The 18,030-nt window shown below is 56.4% G+C and overlaps 1 protein-coding gene across 3 annotated transcripts in view; it reads right to left on the reverse strand.

Annotated features, from left to right (window-relative positions):
* The window catches only part of PHF21B (PHD finger protein 21B), an 83,103-nt gene that overhangs the window by 3,944 nt on the left and 61,129 nt on the right, over positions 1-18,030 (reverse strand). For 2 of the 3 annotated variants that reach the window (XM_072973675.1, XM_072973676.1), the window contains exons 3-9: positions 17,582-17,674; positions 14,481-14,831; positions 12,555-12,695; positions 4,660-4,711; positions 4,339-4,415; positions 2,002-2,056; positions 883-905 (exon numbers count right to left, since the gene is read on the reverse strand). In XM_072973675.1, coding sequence (XP_072829776.1) covers positions 883-905; positions 2,002-2,056; positions 4,339-4,415; positions 4,660-4,711; positions 12,555-12,695; positions 14,481-14,831; positions 17,582-17,674 — 792 coding nt within the window. Of the gene's footprint in view, positions 1-882; positions 906-2,001; positions 2,057-4,338; positions 4,416-4,659; positions 4,712-12,554; positions 12,696-14,480; positions 17,675-18,030 lie in introns of all 3 variants that reach the window. The other variant, XM_072973677.1, reaches the window with a different exon arrangement.

Here is an 18,030-nt window from a genome sequence, read left to right on the forward strand (position 1 = left end):
AATAAAGAAATAAAGGAATAAACCCAGGCGGGGGGCGGTGATGACAGTGTGGGGACAGGCCTGGAAACTAGGAGGAGGAGCAGCATCCGGGTCTCTTGCCTCAAAGCCAGGGCCCTTCTAGGACTGTGGGCTCTGCAGAGCAGGACTCGGGCTCCAGGCATCCCCTGTCCCCGTGGCCGGGCTGGCTGCGTCAGGGTGGCTGTGGACAAACGCTGCCCCAGCAGCCCCGACCTGTGACACTGCAGGGTTATTACTGCCAGCAGCTCAGCCTAATGGGAGTTTCAGCACCTGTTGCTCTTTGGTGGCTTGACCTTCACTGGCGTGGAGGGCCTGGGAATTTCTCTTAGAATTAGATCTGCAACTTTGCAAAAAAAAAAAACTGAAACAGTGAATAAACTCTGAAGCCATGCCCACAAATGAGGTCAGGACCAGCCAACCCTGGGAAGCCGGGTCATGGTGCGTGCATGGGGGGCTGGGCTCTCGCATGATCGCAAAATCTGGGTGTGTGGGGTGGGACCCTGAGACCCAAGCCCAGTCCCTCACCAGGTGGGGAATGAGGACCAGAGAGGGCCGGCTCTGCCTGGGGTCACACAGCGAGGCCAGACAGAGCCCGCTGGCGCCCAGCATCAGCTGCTTCCATCCAGGGCCCCTGAGGCCTCAGTACTGAGCAGGGCCCCTGCTTGCGCCTGTGGGCTGGGCCCTGTGGTGGAGCCGATCGCCAGGCAGGCTGGAAAGTGGACTGGTGGTGTACGAAGCTCTCGGCACCGAGGACAGAACCTGAGGCCCTGAGCTCCACTCCAGGGCAGCAGGAGTGACACTAACCTGGACCGTACGGAAGGCGTGCCCCACCCCACCCAGCTGCGGAGACCAGGGGACACGTACCTTCCAGCAGGGGTCCTCATTGGCTAGCACAGGGAAGAAGGGCGGAGAGCACGTTAGTGGGCACGGGAGGAGCACTGATCAGGACTGGAGTCCGCGGTCCAGCGTGAAAGGGGCTCTCACCCAGGGCATGATGGGAGTATCACAGGCCCCCCGGGGACGCCTGGGTTCTCACCCAGGGCTCATGGGAGTAAAGGTCTCTGCCCTGGCCTTGGTCAGGACCCGCCAAGGGAGAGGTGCACCGTGGCCCCGAGCTCCCTGAAGAACACGGCAGCAGCGAGCTGTCCTGTCCAGTGGGGGGACATCACTCCAGGGATCCCTCAGAGTGACTTACTGTCAACTCGTTTTGGGCCGTCACTCACTTACGTTCTAGTAAGTGACGCCAAACCACGTTTTAATGATCACAAAACACAGTTTTCCAGGAGGAGGGTATGGCTCACGTGGTAGAGCGCGTGCTCAGCATACACAAAGTCCTGGGTTCAATCCCCAGCACTTCCTCTAAACCCAGCACCTCCTCTGAAAATAAGTAAGTAAACCTAATAACCTACCCCCCCCAATTTTTTTTTATTTTTAAAAATTTTTAAAAAAATTAAAAAGTAGTTTTCCTTTCAGTTTCTGGAAATCATACCATCCAGTGGGAAGAATGGCTCCCGTGCATTCACAGCGCTCGACAGTTTACAAAGCGCTGTCACGCTCACCGCTCGTGTCACTGTCCCAGCTCAGAGAGGCAGTTACTGTTAGGGGCCCATTTTCTACAGATCAGTAAACCAGGGCCCAGGGCGGTAATGTGGCGTGTTGAAAGCCGCCAAGAGTCCCAGGAAGCAGGCGGTCATCTTCTGCCCTTAGGACTCCTTGTTTCTTTGGCACCACGTGGCCTGGTTCTCTGCTCAAGGCCACACTCAGGGGTGGGACAGAGGGCAGCCCGGAGCCCCGGGTTCTGGGCCTTGTGCGCGGCCCCGGCCCACACGCCTGCTCAGGGAGGTCACAGCACGGGGGCCTGTGCCTGGAACGCGCCGCCCGCCAGGAGCAAGTAAGTGGCCGCCACCGTGGACGAGGCAGGCTGGGCGGTCAGGCCCGCTGCCGCGGAGGGAGGTGGCCCCGGCCCAGCCCCGCCTGCCTTACCTCTCGCTGTGAGGAACAGGGGCGTGTTGAGATAGTTGGACGCCAGCCGCTTCCTCTGCAGGGGACAGAAAACAAAACCAAACCACCAGATCGTGGGGACCCCTCCTTGGCTGCCGTGACCCCGCCCCAGACGGGCTCCCCACGCTGGGCTCTGGGCTCCAGCCGGCCACGCCCAGCCAGAGGCAGAGCCAGGGACAGGTACGGGGGTGCAGGGGAGGGGACGGGCGGGTTGGCCGGGACAAAAGCCAGCAGAGGCTCTGCCCCACAGGTGGCCGCGGAGCCCATCCCGGGGCTGCGCCTGCCTCACTCAGGAAGGACGGTTAGGAATCTCTGACCGGGGCAAACGAGTAACAAAGCTGACATCTGGCTGCCCCCGGCATCTTCTTTCTTAGCCGGTTCTTGGGTCAGGTGGGGAAATGAGGGGTGTTACAGACTGGCCCCACTTCTTGGCATGTGGTCCAGGAACCCTGGCAACAGAGTGGCCTTGGCGCCCAAAGCATCATGTGTAGATGGAAGGTTCTGGTACATTCCAGAAGGTGGCTTTCATCCTGGGCTTTGGCAACCACAGGCCATGGGTTCAGACCTTGGTGGTTCGAGATGGCTTTGGCTGTGGCAAGAAGATTGTTCTAGACCTGGATGACAGACTGTAAACATTCTCTCATGTGGTAGGTCCGTGCTCAGGACCAAGGGAGAGACTCACAGAAGGGCTGCTCTGGGGGCGACATCTGTGTCCAGGGCTCAAGGTCACAGGGCTTTGTGTTGGCTCTGATTGCTAATCAGGTCACCTGTGGCCATGGCCACAGACTTCGGAGGTCACGGCTCTGCCCCAGAGCAGGGATGGCTCCGTCAGTGAGCACAGCAAAGGGAACAGGGCCCTTACTGTACAGAGAACACGCCGTCTCCTTGGGGAGGTGGGGAAACAGCTCAGGGACACTCGTACCAACGGTGCCCAGTGCTGGGGGCACTGTCTCAGGACACGCTTGCTCAGAAAATGGGGGAGGAGGTGAACGGCTATAAAGGTGTGCTCCCCGAGCAGGAGGCGAGCACCGGCGGGGACGTGTGCGGGCTGGGAAGCCGGGCGACGCAGGCACAGGGCAGTCGCAGGGCCGAGCCCTTCCTGCTCCGTGGACACCCTCCTTCCCTCCCACTGAGCCCCAGCTTGTGAGCCACAGATTTGGGGCAACGGGCCCAGACTGACCAAGACCCCGGGGGAGGCGAGCGGTCGTTCTCCTGCCCCTCCTTAGGCCCTGCAGAGCTGGCGGCCCGGAACGTGCCAGCGCTGGCCTCTGCAGATGCGGCTCTGCTCCAGAGGGCTGCCCCGCTCTGCGGCCCTCAGGAAACGGCTTCCATCCTGGGGGAAGGTTCTAGGGCCTTTTTCCTAGGAAACCCCAGAGCATCTGGGAAAGGTCGCTGGCAGACGACGCCGAGCTGGCTTCTGGGAGGTGACATCTGGAGTTTAGCCTAGAATTTTGGACTTGAATTTGCAAGATTTCATTCCGGATTCAGTTCCTCCCTGGGAATGTGAGGATGGGAGGGGCCAAGGTGCTCCCTGGAAGGCGTCCTTAAGTCCTGACAGTGCATCACGGGCTGGAGTTGGTTACTCTCATCGCGTACCCCCCCCCCGCCCCGTAGGGCTGCAGTTGACCTTGGGGGGTGGTCTGGATGGGATTTGGATTGGGCGAGAGTTCCTTGGCGCCTACTTCAGTGCCCTATTTCCCCAGTTTCGGCTATCTGGGGAGCACGCACGCTGCCCACCGTGAGGAAGCCGTGTTGGAGCCGGGGTGCCACCGTGTGAAGGGGACCCGGGCGCAGGGCCAGCCACAGAGGGTTGGGAGACAAAGCTGGGCATGCCAGGCACCGTCTCTCAGGTTTCCGCACGGAGGGAATTCAGCTGGAGTTACGGCCGCTCCTCTCCCTCCTCCCACCCCGCTCCTCCCGCGCGGGAGAAGGAACCGGCCTCGCTCAGTCCCCTCTCTCTGAGCCTCGCAGCCTCCGCCTCTCCACATCAGGAGCATGGGCTGAGCTGGCCGGGCTCCACCGTCAGGCCTGAGTGGTCCCAGGAGGCCCAGGGGGAGCAGGGTCTGCCTGTGACCAGACCTCATGCCTGATCATGGGGGCCGTTGGGGAGAATCAGGGAGCTGGCCGCCCCCTGCCTCCAGGCCGCGCGCCCCAGGGCAGCCCGTGGGAGGAACACACCGACATGCTGGTCTCCCGCATCTGGCTCTTACCTGATGCTGAACTCAGGAGGTACAGAAAGAATTATTTGCTGATCCCAGGAGGGGCAAGTGAGGGAGCCCCCCGTCCCCCGCCCCGCCCCGCGCAGCGCCAGGCCCTCACCTCCGTCTCCAGGAGGCCGCTGTAGGCGGGGTTGGCCGTGCTCCTCCTCTTGCGCTCCTGGCGCTTGCTCTGGATTTCTGAGGAGGCACAGGTGCAGCCGTTACTGGACTCTTCCTGCCCCGGGGAACCCCGCCCGCGGCCCCTGCAAACCCTGGGCGCCACCGTCCCCTCGCAGAGGGTGGGTCACACTCGGGCGCTGCCATCTGACCGGGAGTCCCAGCCCCGCCGCTCCTGTCTGACGCCAGCTCAGCAGACGGCCGCGCGCCCGAGCCCCCCGCCCCCCACACCGGCCGGGCCCAGCCCCGCGGCCCCGGTCCTCACCCTCCAAGTGCTCCGTGGTAACCAGGCCCAGCGCTACCATGAAGGCGATTTTCTGAGGGAAGGAATCGGAGAAGGGTTAACACGGCTTTTCTGTTTTGAGGTTCCTTAGTGTGCACCTGATGCCCCTTCTCCATCCCGGGACCCCACCCAGGACCCCCCATCCCATCAGTCGTCCTGTCTCCTTAGGTCCTCGGGGCTGTGACGGTTTCTCAGACTTCCCTTGTTTTTGATGACCTTGGCCATCCGTGAGGAGTGCTGACCAGGACTCGTGCAGCACGCCCCTTGATTGGGGCCTGTCTGATGTTTTACTTGGGCTTAGACGGGGATGCTGGGTTTTACGGGGAAGCCAACAGAAGTGAAGCGACCTTTCCATCTCATCCCATCGGGGCCCGTGCCTTGACCGTGGCCGATCGCTGTGACGTTGGCCCCCATCACCTGGCTGAGGTGTGGCGTCAGGCGTCTGTGCTGTGGAGTCACTCCCCGCCAACCCCGCCATCCCCACTGTCCTCTTTGTCGGGAAGTCACTGTGCACTGATCACACTTAAGGAATTGGGGGGGTTTTGGTGTTTTGAATTTTTGTTTTTGGGTTTTTTTTTTTGGTCATGAAGACATTTTAAAAAATTGTAGTAAAATTTATCAGTATTTTGTTTTGCAGTGTTTGGATTTTTCCATCTTAGCTAGAGACCAAGTTTAGAAAGCAAGTTGCTTATGTTTTTATTTTAGTATCTATGGTTTCACTTCTTTAATTTTTGATCCCTTTGGAATTCATCCTGGTCTTTATGGCGTCTGTGGAGTCATGTTATTCCATACAGCTACGCATTTGTTCCAATACCACTTATTGAAAATTCCATCTATTTTTCATACTGACTTAAGGAGCTACCTTAATCATGCACTAAAATATCATATATACACCCACACACACACATACACACTTGGGTCTGTTTTTTTTTTTTTGCTTCCTATTCTGTTCCTTACATCTGCCTATATATTCGTGAGCTGTGGCCTCACTTTTAGTATCAAGGCTTTACAGTAATATGATAGGATCAGAGTCCCTTCCTGCTTTTCCTGTTCAGAGCTTCCTCTTCTTGCTTATTTCTTCCTGTGAAATTTAGAAACCATCTTAGGCCATTCTGAGAATGAGAGAATCAGTTGGTCTATTTACTGGGCTGATGTTAAAATGATAAGTTAACTTAAAGAATAATGACAGCTTAATAACATTACATCTTCGCGTCCAAAACCGTGGGATGCCTCTGTTCTGTCTGTCTTCAGGAGTTGCAAACATCTCCTCAAACGGGCGTTGAATATTTTTACGTTCATTTCAAGGCATTCCATCCTTCTGCAGCGATCACAAACGGGGCCATCTAGAAAGCATCCAGCAGGCTGCTACGTGTTTCTGTAGACTACTGATGTTTGCATGTTAACATCACACCCGCGGCAACGCCAGGTTCTCAAGTGTCTGCGATACTTTCTCCATCAGTTCTCTTGGGTTTCTACATCATCTCAAATAACAACTGTCTACTCCTTTCCAATTTTTACTTCAATGCTGTTAAAAATAGTTCTCAATTTGTCAGCTTTAAATGATACTCTTTGAGTCACTGAAAGTCCCAGCTCTACAGACGTGACAATCTGAGAGCTCACCCCTGCCACCTTCTCCCCATCCTTCCCTCTCCGTTCACGTAGATGAATCTTATACGTTGGTATTTACTGTCATCTTACACGTGTAATATTTACATTCTGTCCCGAAACCCTTATCCTGTTCCAGTTTTATTCTGTAGTTAAATACACACGATGTGCACCCAGCGTCGGTGCCGAACGTACCCCAATCGTCTAGTGGTTGACCAGGGTTGAGTTTCTAGCAGTGTTTTTGTGAATGGCTCATGGGAACAGCATTTCCTGAGTTCTTGGCGGATTTAAAATTCTTAGTCTGTCGCCTTTTAACGTGAAGGACAGCCTGGCTGGACTTAAGTCCCAGCTCTCTCGCCTTTCTTCCCGGTCTTGTCCACGATGCCCTCCTGGGTTCTGGGGCAGATGTTGCCGTGGAAAAGTAAGATGCCAGCCCAGTTGTTCTTCCTCTAAAATGACTTGCTTATTTTTGTCTGGATGCCTACAGGACCCTTTCGTTTCCATTAAAAGTGAGTGACTTGACTGGGCTGTGACCCAGTGATGACCATTCCCCCGGGTATAGGCACCAGCTTTCCCTGGGACCTGATGGGTCCTTTCAGTATGGAAATGAAAGTCTTCTTTTATTTCAGTAAACTTTTCTTAAATTATATTTAAAAACACAGGGAGGCTTCACCACAGCATGAAAAGTGGGGCCCATAAAATCAGTCCGAGACGTGCGCGCACGTTGACATGGGACTCACAAAGGTGGTCGAGCAGGAGGGCCCAGCTCAGCGGTGGAGCACGTGCCTAACATGCACAGGGTCCTGGGCTCCATACCCAGTACCTCCTCTAAAAATAAAACAGACAAATAAATACTTAACTACCTCCTCCCCAAAATAAAAAAAAAATAAAAGTTAAAAAAAAAATGATCGAGGTGGCTGTAGAGCTGCTGAGACAAGGATTCTGGGGTCCAGCAAGCTTCAGCCAACAGATGCCAGCACAGGCTGCAGTTTGGTGGCGCCTGGTTTCAGTGTCACGTCTGGGGGCCTGTGCTGGACCGGGCAGTGGCAGGGCTTCTGAGAATCCGCCAGGGCCAACGCCCGCTTCACTGGCCTGGTCTGGGAAGGCTGGTCTGGGCCAGTACCGGTGGACTCCTGGTTCTGCACGCAGCCTTCCCTCCGGCCCCTCCTCCGCAGATGTTAACTTCAGTCCACGCTCACGTGAGGCAGCAGGAGCAAACGTCCTAACGTGTTACAGCCACGTTCACGTTGTGGGGGGTTGTGGGAAAATCTCACTGTGTTTCTCCCTCTCCATCATCCCGGTTTTCTTTCTCAAAGCCTCCAATCATCCATCTGTTGTATCTTCTTTGCTTGCTTGTAGGTACACTTCCTAATATTTAATTCTTTCTTTTTGTTTTGTGTACCATTCTCATGCCTGCCTGTGTCCCTTACCAGGTCTTCTGCTGTGCCCAGGTGCCCCGTGCTCATCCAGTTACGTATTTATTTATGTGACGGTTTTATTATTTTCTCCTGAGAGCTTTCTGCTCACGTTTCTTTCTCTCCAGTACTGGGGCCCGTCAGCCACCTTCCCTTAGTCCCTGGGTTTCAGCATCGTGGCGCCTACTTAGCGGTGATCATTTGATTGATTTCTTTCTTTCAATTCGTAGTAACCTACTGGATTTTTGCGGGTAGTGAGGGTTCTTTATGTGTGGTAGGAATCGCCTCTCTTTCTCGTATGATTCCTTACAGTGAGTCCGTATTGACTCCATTCTTCACATACGGTGCCTCCGTGGGATTCTGTTTCACCAGCCGCCTTGTCCCCCGACAAGGTCCAGGAGGGCCTGTGGCCTCTTCCCTGCTCCTGAATGCCTCACAGGTCACAGCTGCGAACGTCTTCAGGAGGGACGTTTTTGCTCGTGCTTTCTGACACGTGCCAGCACCAGACACTCCCCCTCTTCTGTGTGTTCTTTCTCCACACTCCCTCATGTGGCCCCAGCTTTCGCCTGACCCGGCCCCGTCTACCCTAACTGCGGCTCACAGACACTGCCTGCCCTTTGCACTTTCTGAACATGGACTTGTAATCCTCAGGCAGTATGTGTGGCTGACTCCTTCTGCAGCCTGCAGCCCCTTGGCCCTCGGCAAGGCCTCACACACACAACTCAGGTGACTGCATTGTGTGTACACACACACATCTATATGTACACATATACGTATATAATGTTTTACTTCTTTGCATCTCTGTGCTCTCTCTCTGGTAGCATATTTTAAAGCACTAATTATCTTGGTTCAATGTAATAAGGTTTTTTTTTTTAACCAATCATGGTGTTTTTTATTACCAGATTTTCAAGTAATTTTTATCCATCTGATGAATGTTTTATTTTCATGTTTCTTTTTGCTTCATTATGCCTTATTTATTTCAAGTGCATGTTATTCCTTTATTTTTAACTTCCTGGAGTATCTGAAACATACACATTTCAAAGCCGTTGTTATGAGCCTCCCACAAAGTTAGCTTCATCCTGAGGAAATCTGTCCCCAGGGCTGGTTTTACTGAGTGTCCTTCTTAGCATCTCATTGTGTCACGTGTTTTAGGATTCTGTCTGCAGACGCATACGGAGCACCACTTCTTCTCTGTTTATTTTAGGTTTCCTTCCCTCTCCCTACGGCTTGCCCTCCCCTACAGCAAGTTTGCAAGCGCGGGGGCCTCTCCCCGCCCAGGTGTGGCCCCAGGCACAGGCTGGCCTCCCTGCTCCTCTCCTGCTGGAGCTTTCAGGACCCACTGCCCCTCAGGAGCTGCGCTCTCTCCTGGTCACCTTTGTCAGATTCTGAAGATGGAGGCCACGGCCTGGGGCACGGGTCCTTCTCACTGCTTGCGTTTCTAGGACATGGTGATGCTCAGCTGCATCTTACCACTGTCTCTCCATGCACTTATCTGTCATTGCTGTGGGTCCGCAGCAGGGAGGTCCAGTCCAAGTGCCACCCCGGGGGCGGGGGAGGGCTGCTCTGATGGATTTCAGGAAGGGAGGGGTGACCAATAAAAAAAAGTCGAGGAAATCGTGCCATTTTTGACGATATGGATGAAACTTGAGGGCATTATGCTAAGTGAAATAAGTCAGAGAAAGATAAATACCCTATGATCTCACTTATGTATGGAATCTAAAAAAGAATGAACTCATAGCAACAGAGAACAGATTGGTGGTTGGCAGTGGCAGGGGGTGGGGTGTGGGGGAAATGGGTGAAGGTGGTCAAAAGATACAAATTTCCAGTTATACGCTAAACAAGTACTGTGCAGCATTGTGACTAGGGTTAACAATTCTGTATTGTAAATTTAAAAAGTGCTCATCACACAAAAAATAACCACGTGAAGTGATGGCTGCGTTCACTACAATTACTGTGGCATTTTGCAACATACACATGTATCTAATCATTACGCTGTACATCTTACACTTAGTGTTATATGCCAATTATATCTCAATAAAGCTGGAAAAATATTTTAAGCAAGAAGTGGAGGGGACTTGGTTATTTCTGAATTTTAGGAAGATCCTTCTAGCTGCAGGGGGCGCAGACAGGGAGGAACCCGTGTCGGGGCTGGGAGCCCAGGGACAGCCAGGGTGGGGCTGGGGCAGCAGGGACGGCGTGCAGGGAAGGAGCATCTGGGTGCACGGGTCTCGCCCCGAGAGGAGGCCGTGGCAAGGGTGGTGTCAGGGCTTGAACTCCTGTGCCGGCCGCCCCTCTGCGGGGCACAGGTTAACCTGAGGGTAATCACCTTGGTCAGATGCTGCCCGAGGCCAGGACAGTGAGCAGCACAGAAGAGGCCAGGCTCTGTCCTAAAGAGGGCGGGGGGTTTGGGACAGAAGGGAGCCGCCAGGGCCCGGGCCAGGAGCCTGCGACGTGTCTGGACTTAGTGCTCAGCCCGGCGACCAGGTACCCGGCTGGCCTCTCTGAGCCCGTCCGCTCGTCTGTGAGCTGAACGCTGGCCTTCCTGCCGCGCCCACCTTGCAGAGCAGCCGCGAGGCCGCGGGAGAGGGGAGAACGCACAGTGAGCGCGGAAGGCTCGCTCGGCAAAGAAGCGCGCTTCCTGCCCCGTGTCCCTCCGACGTCTTGGGCGGGCACTGTCCCATCGTGTGGCTGAGCCCAGCTCCCTGCTCATCTCACAGGCGGCCGTGAGCTCAGAAGATGCTGAATGTGTGCAGGGTGTGTGGGCACCAGGACCTCGCCAGCCACTGCCCCAGAAGCCACCGTTACAACCCAGCCCTACAAACACTAGCTAACATCTCTTTACCAAAATCGAAGCCCCAGCCCGTGACCCCTGAGCTTCCGACTGGCTCATCTGGGGAACTTCCTGGGGCAGCTGCTGCTGTGGCCTCAAGTGCTTTGACATAGATTCTTCACGAACGGGTCCAAAGGCTGCCACAAGAAGTCGCGTCTGTGCCGCCAGACTGCTCCTGACCCTCTTCTAAAAGCAACTTTAAGAAGGCCTTTTACAGCAGGACATGTTATAATTGCAAGTTCTATTTAAGTCATTACACATATTTACGCTAATTATGTAGTTAGATGCAATTATACTAATTGTATAAATGCACAATAATTGACTAAGATACACTTCGAAAGAACAAAGAGAATCCACCCAGAAACCCTTCCCGAATGTCAAGGGTGCAGCAAGCCCCGTGAGAGGACGGCAGGGTGCTCGTGGGCGCTTGAGCAGCGAGCTGGCCCCAGGCCCCACCATGCACACAGTAGGTGCTCATACGTTGCCACTGAATGGAACCAACGGTCTCTCTTGAGACAAAATTGGGCCTGGGGCCACAGAGGAGACGGGTTCCATTTCAGCCTCAGTGAGTGGGTGACTCTACAAATTCCCAGCGGGCTTTTAGGACCTATCAAAGGACGTTAATAACCAAGTCATTACCCAAGGAATTAAGTTCCATCTTGGCAGCCCACATGCAGGTCTTCCAGGGTCAGGCTCCGACGGCACTCTTTAACCCCGTGTCTAGAAATTCTCACACACACACACGCTACCCGAGATCCAAACAGACCAGACAGGCCAGCTGACCTTCTGGGGTGTGCGGAGTCCTTTTTCTCTTCCATGCGACGCCCGGGTGGTACCCTCCACCGGCCCTGCCATCACCCCGCCTCTTGTCCTTCTGCTGGACACCCTACCCGTCCCTCTGGTCCCTGTAATCATGCCTCTCCTCTGTAAAGCCTTGCGCGGTCCTTCCAGATAGAAACACAGCTCGCTCTCTCTGCCTGGATCTCCCACAGCTCAGAATTTGTAATTCTCTGATGACACCTGACTTTTTTTTTAACCCAAATTCAAAGTCCTAGTGGCCATGCCTGTGTGTGCCAGTAGCTGTGGGCTTCCCTAGGGCCAGGACTGACCACATCAGCCCCATCTCCGTGTCCCCATCCTCAGCACAGAGCCTGGCATGGAGCAAAAGCATGCTGGATGGATGAATGGATGAATGATTTTTCTGGACAGCAGCACTTTGATAGAATTCTAAGGAGCTGGAGGAGCCCAGAGGGACCTCTTCTGCCTGCTGGGGGTGGGTGGTCAGGGAAGGCTGCCTGGAGGAGATAATTCCTGAAGGGAATCTTGCAAGATAAACAAGGGTTTGGTAGGGAGAGAAAAGGGGGCTAGGCAGGGGCAATCAGATGGAAAAAGGCCCAGAGGGGGTTGATTTTGGCCCCGGGTGGCTGAGCATAAACGCAGGAATATGAGGGTGTCGCTTGCTGTGAACAAAAGTTCAACAAACAGCTTACTTTTAAGGCATTCGGGGTCCTGCTGTGCTGCCTTCAGAAGGGGGGCACGGGTGGGCAGAGAGGAGCAGGGCTGCTTTGGGACCACAGCACTGTCCCACGGACGGAGGGTCCTGAGGACAGGGATGGTGGTAACAGCAGGGCTGGGCCCTCTCCCCGCAGACTCTGACTCAGGGAGACCTCCCAACAACGCGGCCAGGAAGGCAGACAGACTTACCCCTCCACCTCATAGATGAGGAAATGGACCCCGTCCGCCGCCCCGCCCCCCAGTCTCACCACTGGCAGCAGGCAGCTAGAGGATGCAAAACCCAGGCAGTCTGGTCTAGAATCTGTGCTGACGCCGCCCCCCACGGCTGCTCAGCAAGCAAACGGGTGACGCGAGACGGCTGAGATGGCCACTCTCTGGGCCAGTCCCCGCCCGGAGCGCCCAGGGCCCCGGGCGGCTGCGCCCCGGGCTTGTCGCGCGATCCCAGAGTGAGGCCCGTCCCCACCCCCTGCGCAGCCATGTCCTACGGCGGCCCCCAGCCCGCAGCCACCCACCTCGGGGTTCTCCTGGCTCGGGGGCCGGTCCTCCTTCTTCTTTTTGGTGGCCTGAGCTCCCTGAGATGGCTCCTCCGTGGGCGGCCGCGACTCTGCCGTGCTCTCGGGCTGCGTCTGCACTTGAGGCTGAATGATGATGACCTGGAAGACGAGGCGGAGGGTGAGGGGGACGGGGCTGGAGGGCCCAGGGCGGGCGGGGCTGGGTGTGTCTGCCCCCAGAAGGGTGCGGGAGCTAGGATGGTGGTGGGATCCCAGAGGCAGGAGGAGGCCTGCACCCCCCCCTCTAGTCCGGGGGTGCTCACTCTGAGGGGCTTTGGCGATCCTGGGGGCATGGAGAAGGGCGAGGGGAGTCAGGCCCACTCAGCACGGCGGAGAGCAGCCCTCCCCGGCAGTCCTCGCGGCGCCCACGCAGCGTTTGGTTGGACTGAAACGCCTGCAGCTGAGAAGTCAAAGATTGACTTCTGCTGGCTGGCCGCTCCCTGGGCCGGAATCTCCCCCTTGTGTGAATCAATTATTTATTTGGGGGGCAATGAATTGGGAAAGCATTGCTATCTTTTTCATGGACCTGGGCAAAAGAATTCACCAGGAGCAGCCCTGGGTCTGGCTTCAGCCAGGAGTAGCTTGTTTTTTCGCCCAAAGAACATGTAGCGACTTGTGAAGGTGAAACTCCTCAGCGGTCACAGGAAATGCACCCCATTTCTCTGCCGGCTGAGGGGGAAGTACTTTGTTCTTCTTTGAATCATAATTTTGAAACCCCAGAATTCTCTGGGTGGAAAAAAATGTTCTCTTTTTATATTTACAGAAAGAAAACATTAAGATCCCCAACAGAAAAAAAGGGGGAAGAATATCCTAAAATGAGTCACACAGGAGACAGGATTCTTGAAAAGTGCTGGGAAACCTTCGAGCTCAATACTAACCAATTCAGCTTTCAACAACCAGCATCTGTTTGCATGGACTGAATGAGCAAAAAACCTTTCAAAATGACCACCCCGAATGCTAGTGAGGGTGCAGTGAAGCAGGCACACTCATCCCGCAGGCGTCTGCTAAGCGCCCGCTCTGGACCCGGTGCTGCTGACTGGCCCTCTGCTCCTCCCGGGACCTCGCCATGTGACCCTGGCCGGCGGTAACTCCTTCGGCGTGGAGAACCCCTGGGGACGCTGCCCACGAGTGGGAGCACAAAAGCATACTCCCAGAAATACACTGAGCGCAATACATGCGGCTGCGTGAAAGCAGCTGACACTCAGGCTAGCAGGTGGAAGGGACACCGGCCGTGAGCAAGAGTGGGACAGCCTGGTGGACCCTGAACTGAGAGTAGAGAAAGAAAGACCAAAGAGAGGAGATGGCATCGCCCACGCGGCGCCAGAAGCCTCACACAGCCACCAAGGCGCTCGGAGGAAAGCAGGAAGGGTCTCAGCTCTAAATCTCGGTAAGAAATCACTGATTTTTCCATTCAGGCACCGGGGGTCCAAAAAAGTCCTGGCTGACGTCCCTCCATCAGCGGGGACCAGGCTTCAGTACTGGGGCCTCGTCCGGGCACCCGCTTGGCCACACACGTTATTAGTTAATTCACCATCCCAACGATAATTCATTCACCGACCAATCATTCTTCTTCCACGGGCATTAATTCATTCAGCTGCACATTCTGCCCATCACACGCTCATTCGCTTGTACCCCCGTCACTCCCACACCGGTTCATTCCCCTGCTCACTCATTCAGTCGTTCACTGTCCCCTCCATTCATTCATTCATGCACTGGTCCTTTCACTAGTTGCTCATTCACACTCCATTTATTTGCTCATCTGTTCACACTCCATTCATTCATTTGACCACCTGATGGTTCTGCCACCCGGTCATTCATTCTGCCCGGGGCCTCATTCCTCTGGTCCTTCCCGGGCCAGTGCCTCCCATGGGTGTGGGTGCCCCTCACCTTGTTGTCGGCACTAATGAGGAGGGGCTGGACTTTGATGCTGTCGCTGACCACGGACACGGCGGTGCTGGGGGCCATGGCGGCGGCATTGCTGGGGGCGGTGGAGATGATGGCGTAGGCCACACCGGCGCTGCTCAGTGGGGAGGTGATGGCGGCGGCCTCGGCCAGGGCCTGGGGCTGGCTGCTGGGCGTTGGCACATGGCTCACGGTGTTGTTGGCAGTGGGGAGGGCTGGGCTAGGGTTCTTGATGCTGACCACGGTGGCCTTCTGGAATGTTGGGGGCTGCTTGGGGGGCCGGTCCCGGCCTGGGGTGACGGGGAGGCTGTCTGGAATCAGAGTCTTTGGCCTAACCTGGAGAGGGAGGGACAGTTGCGTGGTCAGACAGACGCACAAACAGGGTGATGACATGCAGCCCCGAGCAGAGCCAGGACTCAGGAAGAATCCAGAGCACAGGCTTGGACACGACCTGGCTCAGACACCCCCATGTTCGAGGAGAGGGGACGGCAGTTGCGAAGCCGTGGTGCCACCAAGGTTGCCCGGGTCCTGGACTGGCACCGACCGGCCTGAGGGCTCTGGTCTCCAGTAACCTGAGTGGAGGGAGAGGTCTAAGGTGGTTTCCGCAGGGCTCCGTGACCTCAGGAGGTCCCCTCAGTCAGGCGGGCACCTTGTCTGTAAGTTCCCTGCAGGGCTGGTCTTTATTCAGGTGGCCTTTCCTCCTCCACCACGGCGGGCCCTCAGCACAGCAGGCCTGCCTTCTAAGCACAGAACCGACATCCCCACCACCAGAGGACGCGCAGAGGCCGGGGTGAAGGCCTCATGCCTGCCCTGGGGGTGGCCAGCCTGGGGTCGGACAAGCCTGTCCCGCTCTGACCTTGACACAAGTGGTCAGGGCCTCTGATCCCCAGACACCAGGCTCGGAGCTGGACACAGACATTGATACCGAAAGTGGAAAACAGAAAGAATTCCTCTGGTCCTCACCAGGCCGTGGCTGCAGACGGTCACCAGCTCGGGGACTGCTCTGCTCTGGACCAGAGTGGGGCAGGTGGGGTGGGTGGTGGTCAGCGAGGACCCCAGCTGTGATCCCGGCTCACATCCCAGGGAGCCAGCCTGCACTCTGTCAGCCCCTCCCCATCATTCAAGGTTTGCCCACGTGTTCTGGTTCACACTGGCCAGCCAACAGTACACCATCCGGACTCTCAATGTGGGTCAGCTGGCCCCAGGCCACCGGGGCCAGACTCTGAACATAAGCTTAGCCAGAGGCTCAAGATTTGGCTCAAACATGTGGGCCTTCAACCCAGAGAAACACATTCGAGAGACCCCAGAGCTCAGGACCTTTTGCTGGTGCTACCTGGCCCCAGGCCCGGTCCTCCTCCCAAAGGAGCCTCCAGGGGTCCTCCCCGCCCTCCACGCGCCTTCCTTTCTCTGGGTCTGGGGTCGGGCCCCATGCAGGCTGCCTCTCCTGCTCCCCACGTGGCTTCTGGCAACAGCAGCGGCCAGCAGCCAAGCTGGTGGGCACCTTTTGGCCTGAGCTGACCCACCTGGAGGCCACCGAGTCAATGGCAGGTCCAGACGTGTGTTGGGAGGATGCAAGGGCAACACATGCGATCAAAGTCCCAGAGCAGCAAGGGGAGATGAAGGCTCAGGAAAGGTGCAGAGGCCGAGCTGAGTGGCTACGTGAAGATGGCTCATGCCTGCGTATTTTGTGTTTAGCTGTGCGCGTCCGTGTGCGGCATGTGTGTGCACGTGTGTGTTTGCAGTGCACACGCTGGCATGGAGGGAGGGGCGGGCCTTGGACTTTCACAGCTGAGGGGGGCACATGAGAGTGACAGCTCCTAGGGACACAGCACTGACCTTGGTCAGAAGCCTCTCCCTGGAGGCCCAGTCCTGACTGTCCCTTGCCCAAACACCTTCCATAGCTCCCCATTGCCAGCAAGTCACTGACAACCAAAGCTCAACTCCATGACTCAACATGGGAGGCCCCCAAAGACCCACGTCTCCACCTCTGTGCCTGCTCCCGCCTCCCCCTCCAGTGCTGCGAGGCCCGCGGTTCCAGCCTCCCACTGCCATCTGCCTGCAGTTCTCACCTGGATGCCCGTTCCCTGGGGCCTGCCTCCACCTTGGACTGCCAAGACTGTCCACCCTCAGAGGCCTGCTTCAAGCACCACCTCCTCCAGGAAGGCCTCCCTGACCCCCAAGTAGGCATGGGCCTCTGCAGGGCTCTCAGAGCTCCTGGGAATCCTTCTGACTCAGCCCAGTCACTCTGGGTTCGTCTGATTCCTCATCTGCCCCCTCCTGGAATCTGAGCCTCTTAGGGGCAGGACCTGTCAAGTTCAACCCAGGCAGGCCCTCAGCGAGTGAGGCTGCTGTGAGGACAAGAGGGCCAGGGCAGCCCCTCCCTGTCCCCGAGTTGGGGGCCTCTGCCCAGCCCTGTGGCCCCAGGACAGGCAGGAGCCGTGGTCACCTGTGCAGCCGGCAGCCCCTGGCAGCTCAGCGGCAGGTGCCCCACGGAGCTGAGCACCGGGTGGTAACCCTCGGGCTTCTGCTCCGGGCCGGGCGCCACAGTAAAGGCTTTGTGCCGCCCAGTTCTGTCCTCACGGCCCCCAGGAGGCACCAGCATCCCCCCCCCATTGGCAGACAGGCCGACTTGGCCAGGAAGGTTAACAGGCCAGGCGACTTGTCCGAAGTGCGGAGCCCAGTCAGGGGGCCCCGGCCCAGCGTCTGTGCCGTCTCCCAGAGGGCACCGCTTGTGACCCACACTCAGAAGTCTTCATGACACGTGACCCAGTCCAGGAACAAACTGCTCACGAAACAATGCTTATGGTGTCTCTTGGTATTTTCTCTTCTGTTCTAGTCCAGCCTGGCTTATGTCATTAAAAAGAATTCCGGTCATAACTCACTAAATCGACTCACAGCTCCTCCCGGTGTGGAAACCGCATGTGGTGCAAATGTCTCCTCTGAAGGATGGGCAAAAGAGACGGGGGGGGGGGGGGAACTCCCACGTGGGTCACGCCCAGCTCAGTGCCCACCTAAAACCTCAGTGCTGAGGGGCCGCGGATGGACAGACAGACAGACACCCCGGGGCCTGCCCGTGGGTGGCTTACCTGAGGTAGCACTGCCGCTCCTTGCCCGGCCAACCTCTGCAAGGAGCTGACCTGAGGACCCGTGACAGGCACTGCAGTGATGGTTCCCAAAGCCTGGAAGACAGAGGAGGGCAGTGCTGAGATGGGACATGACGCTGGGGTGCACGTGACCCTGCCCAGCCTGGAAACAGTGAGCTCTGCTCTCTCTCTGAATTACAAGTTGTTCAGTCACAAAAGTAACATGTATCATGCAGGAACTTCTGGAAACCAGAGAAAGAACAGCATCCCAGAGAACAATCACCCTTTGTCCCACGTTAGCTGCCTTGTACGTACGTTTCCTGTGTAGCTGCACAGAGAATTCTGTAACCGGTTTTTCCATTTTTTACTTAAACACATGTAAGATTTCCCGATGTGGCTACACTCTTCATAAATCACTCCTTTATCGTCTTTCATTCAGCAGATGTCATGGT

Source organism: Vicugna pacos, chromosome 12, assembly GCF_048564905.1.
Source record: "Vicugna pacos chromosome 12, VicPac4, whole genome shotgun sequence".
NCBI classification, from domain to species: Eukaryota; Metazoa; Chordata; class Mammalia; order Artiodactyla; family Camelidae; genus Vicugna; species Vicugna pacos.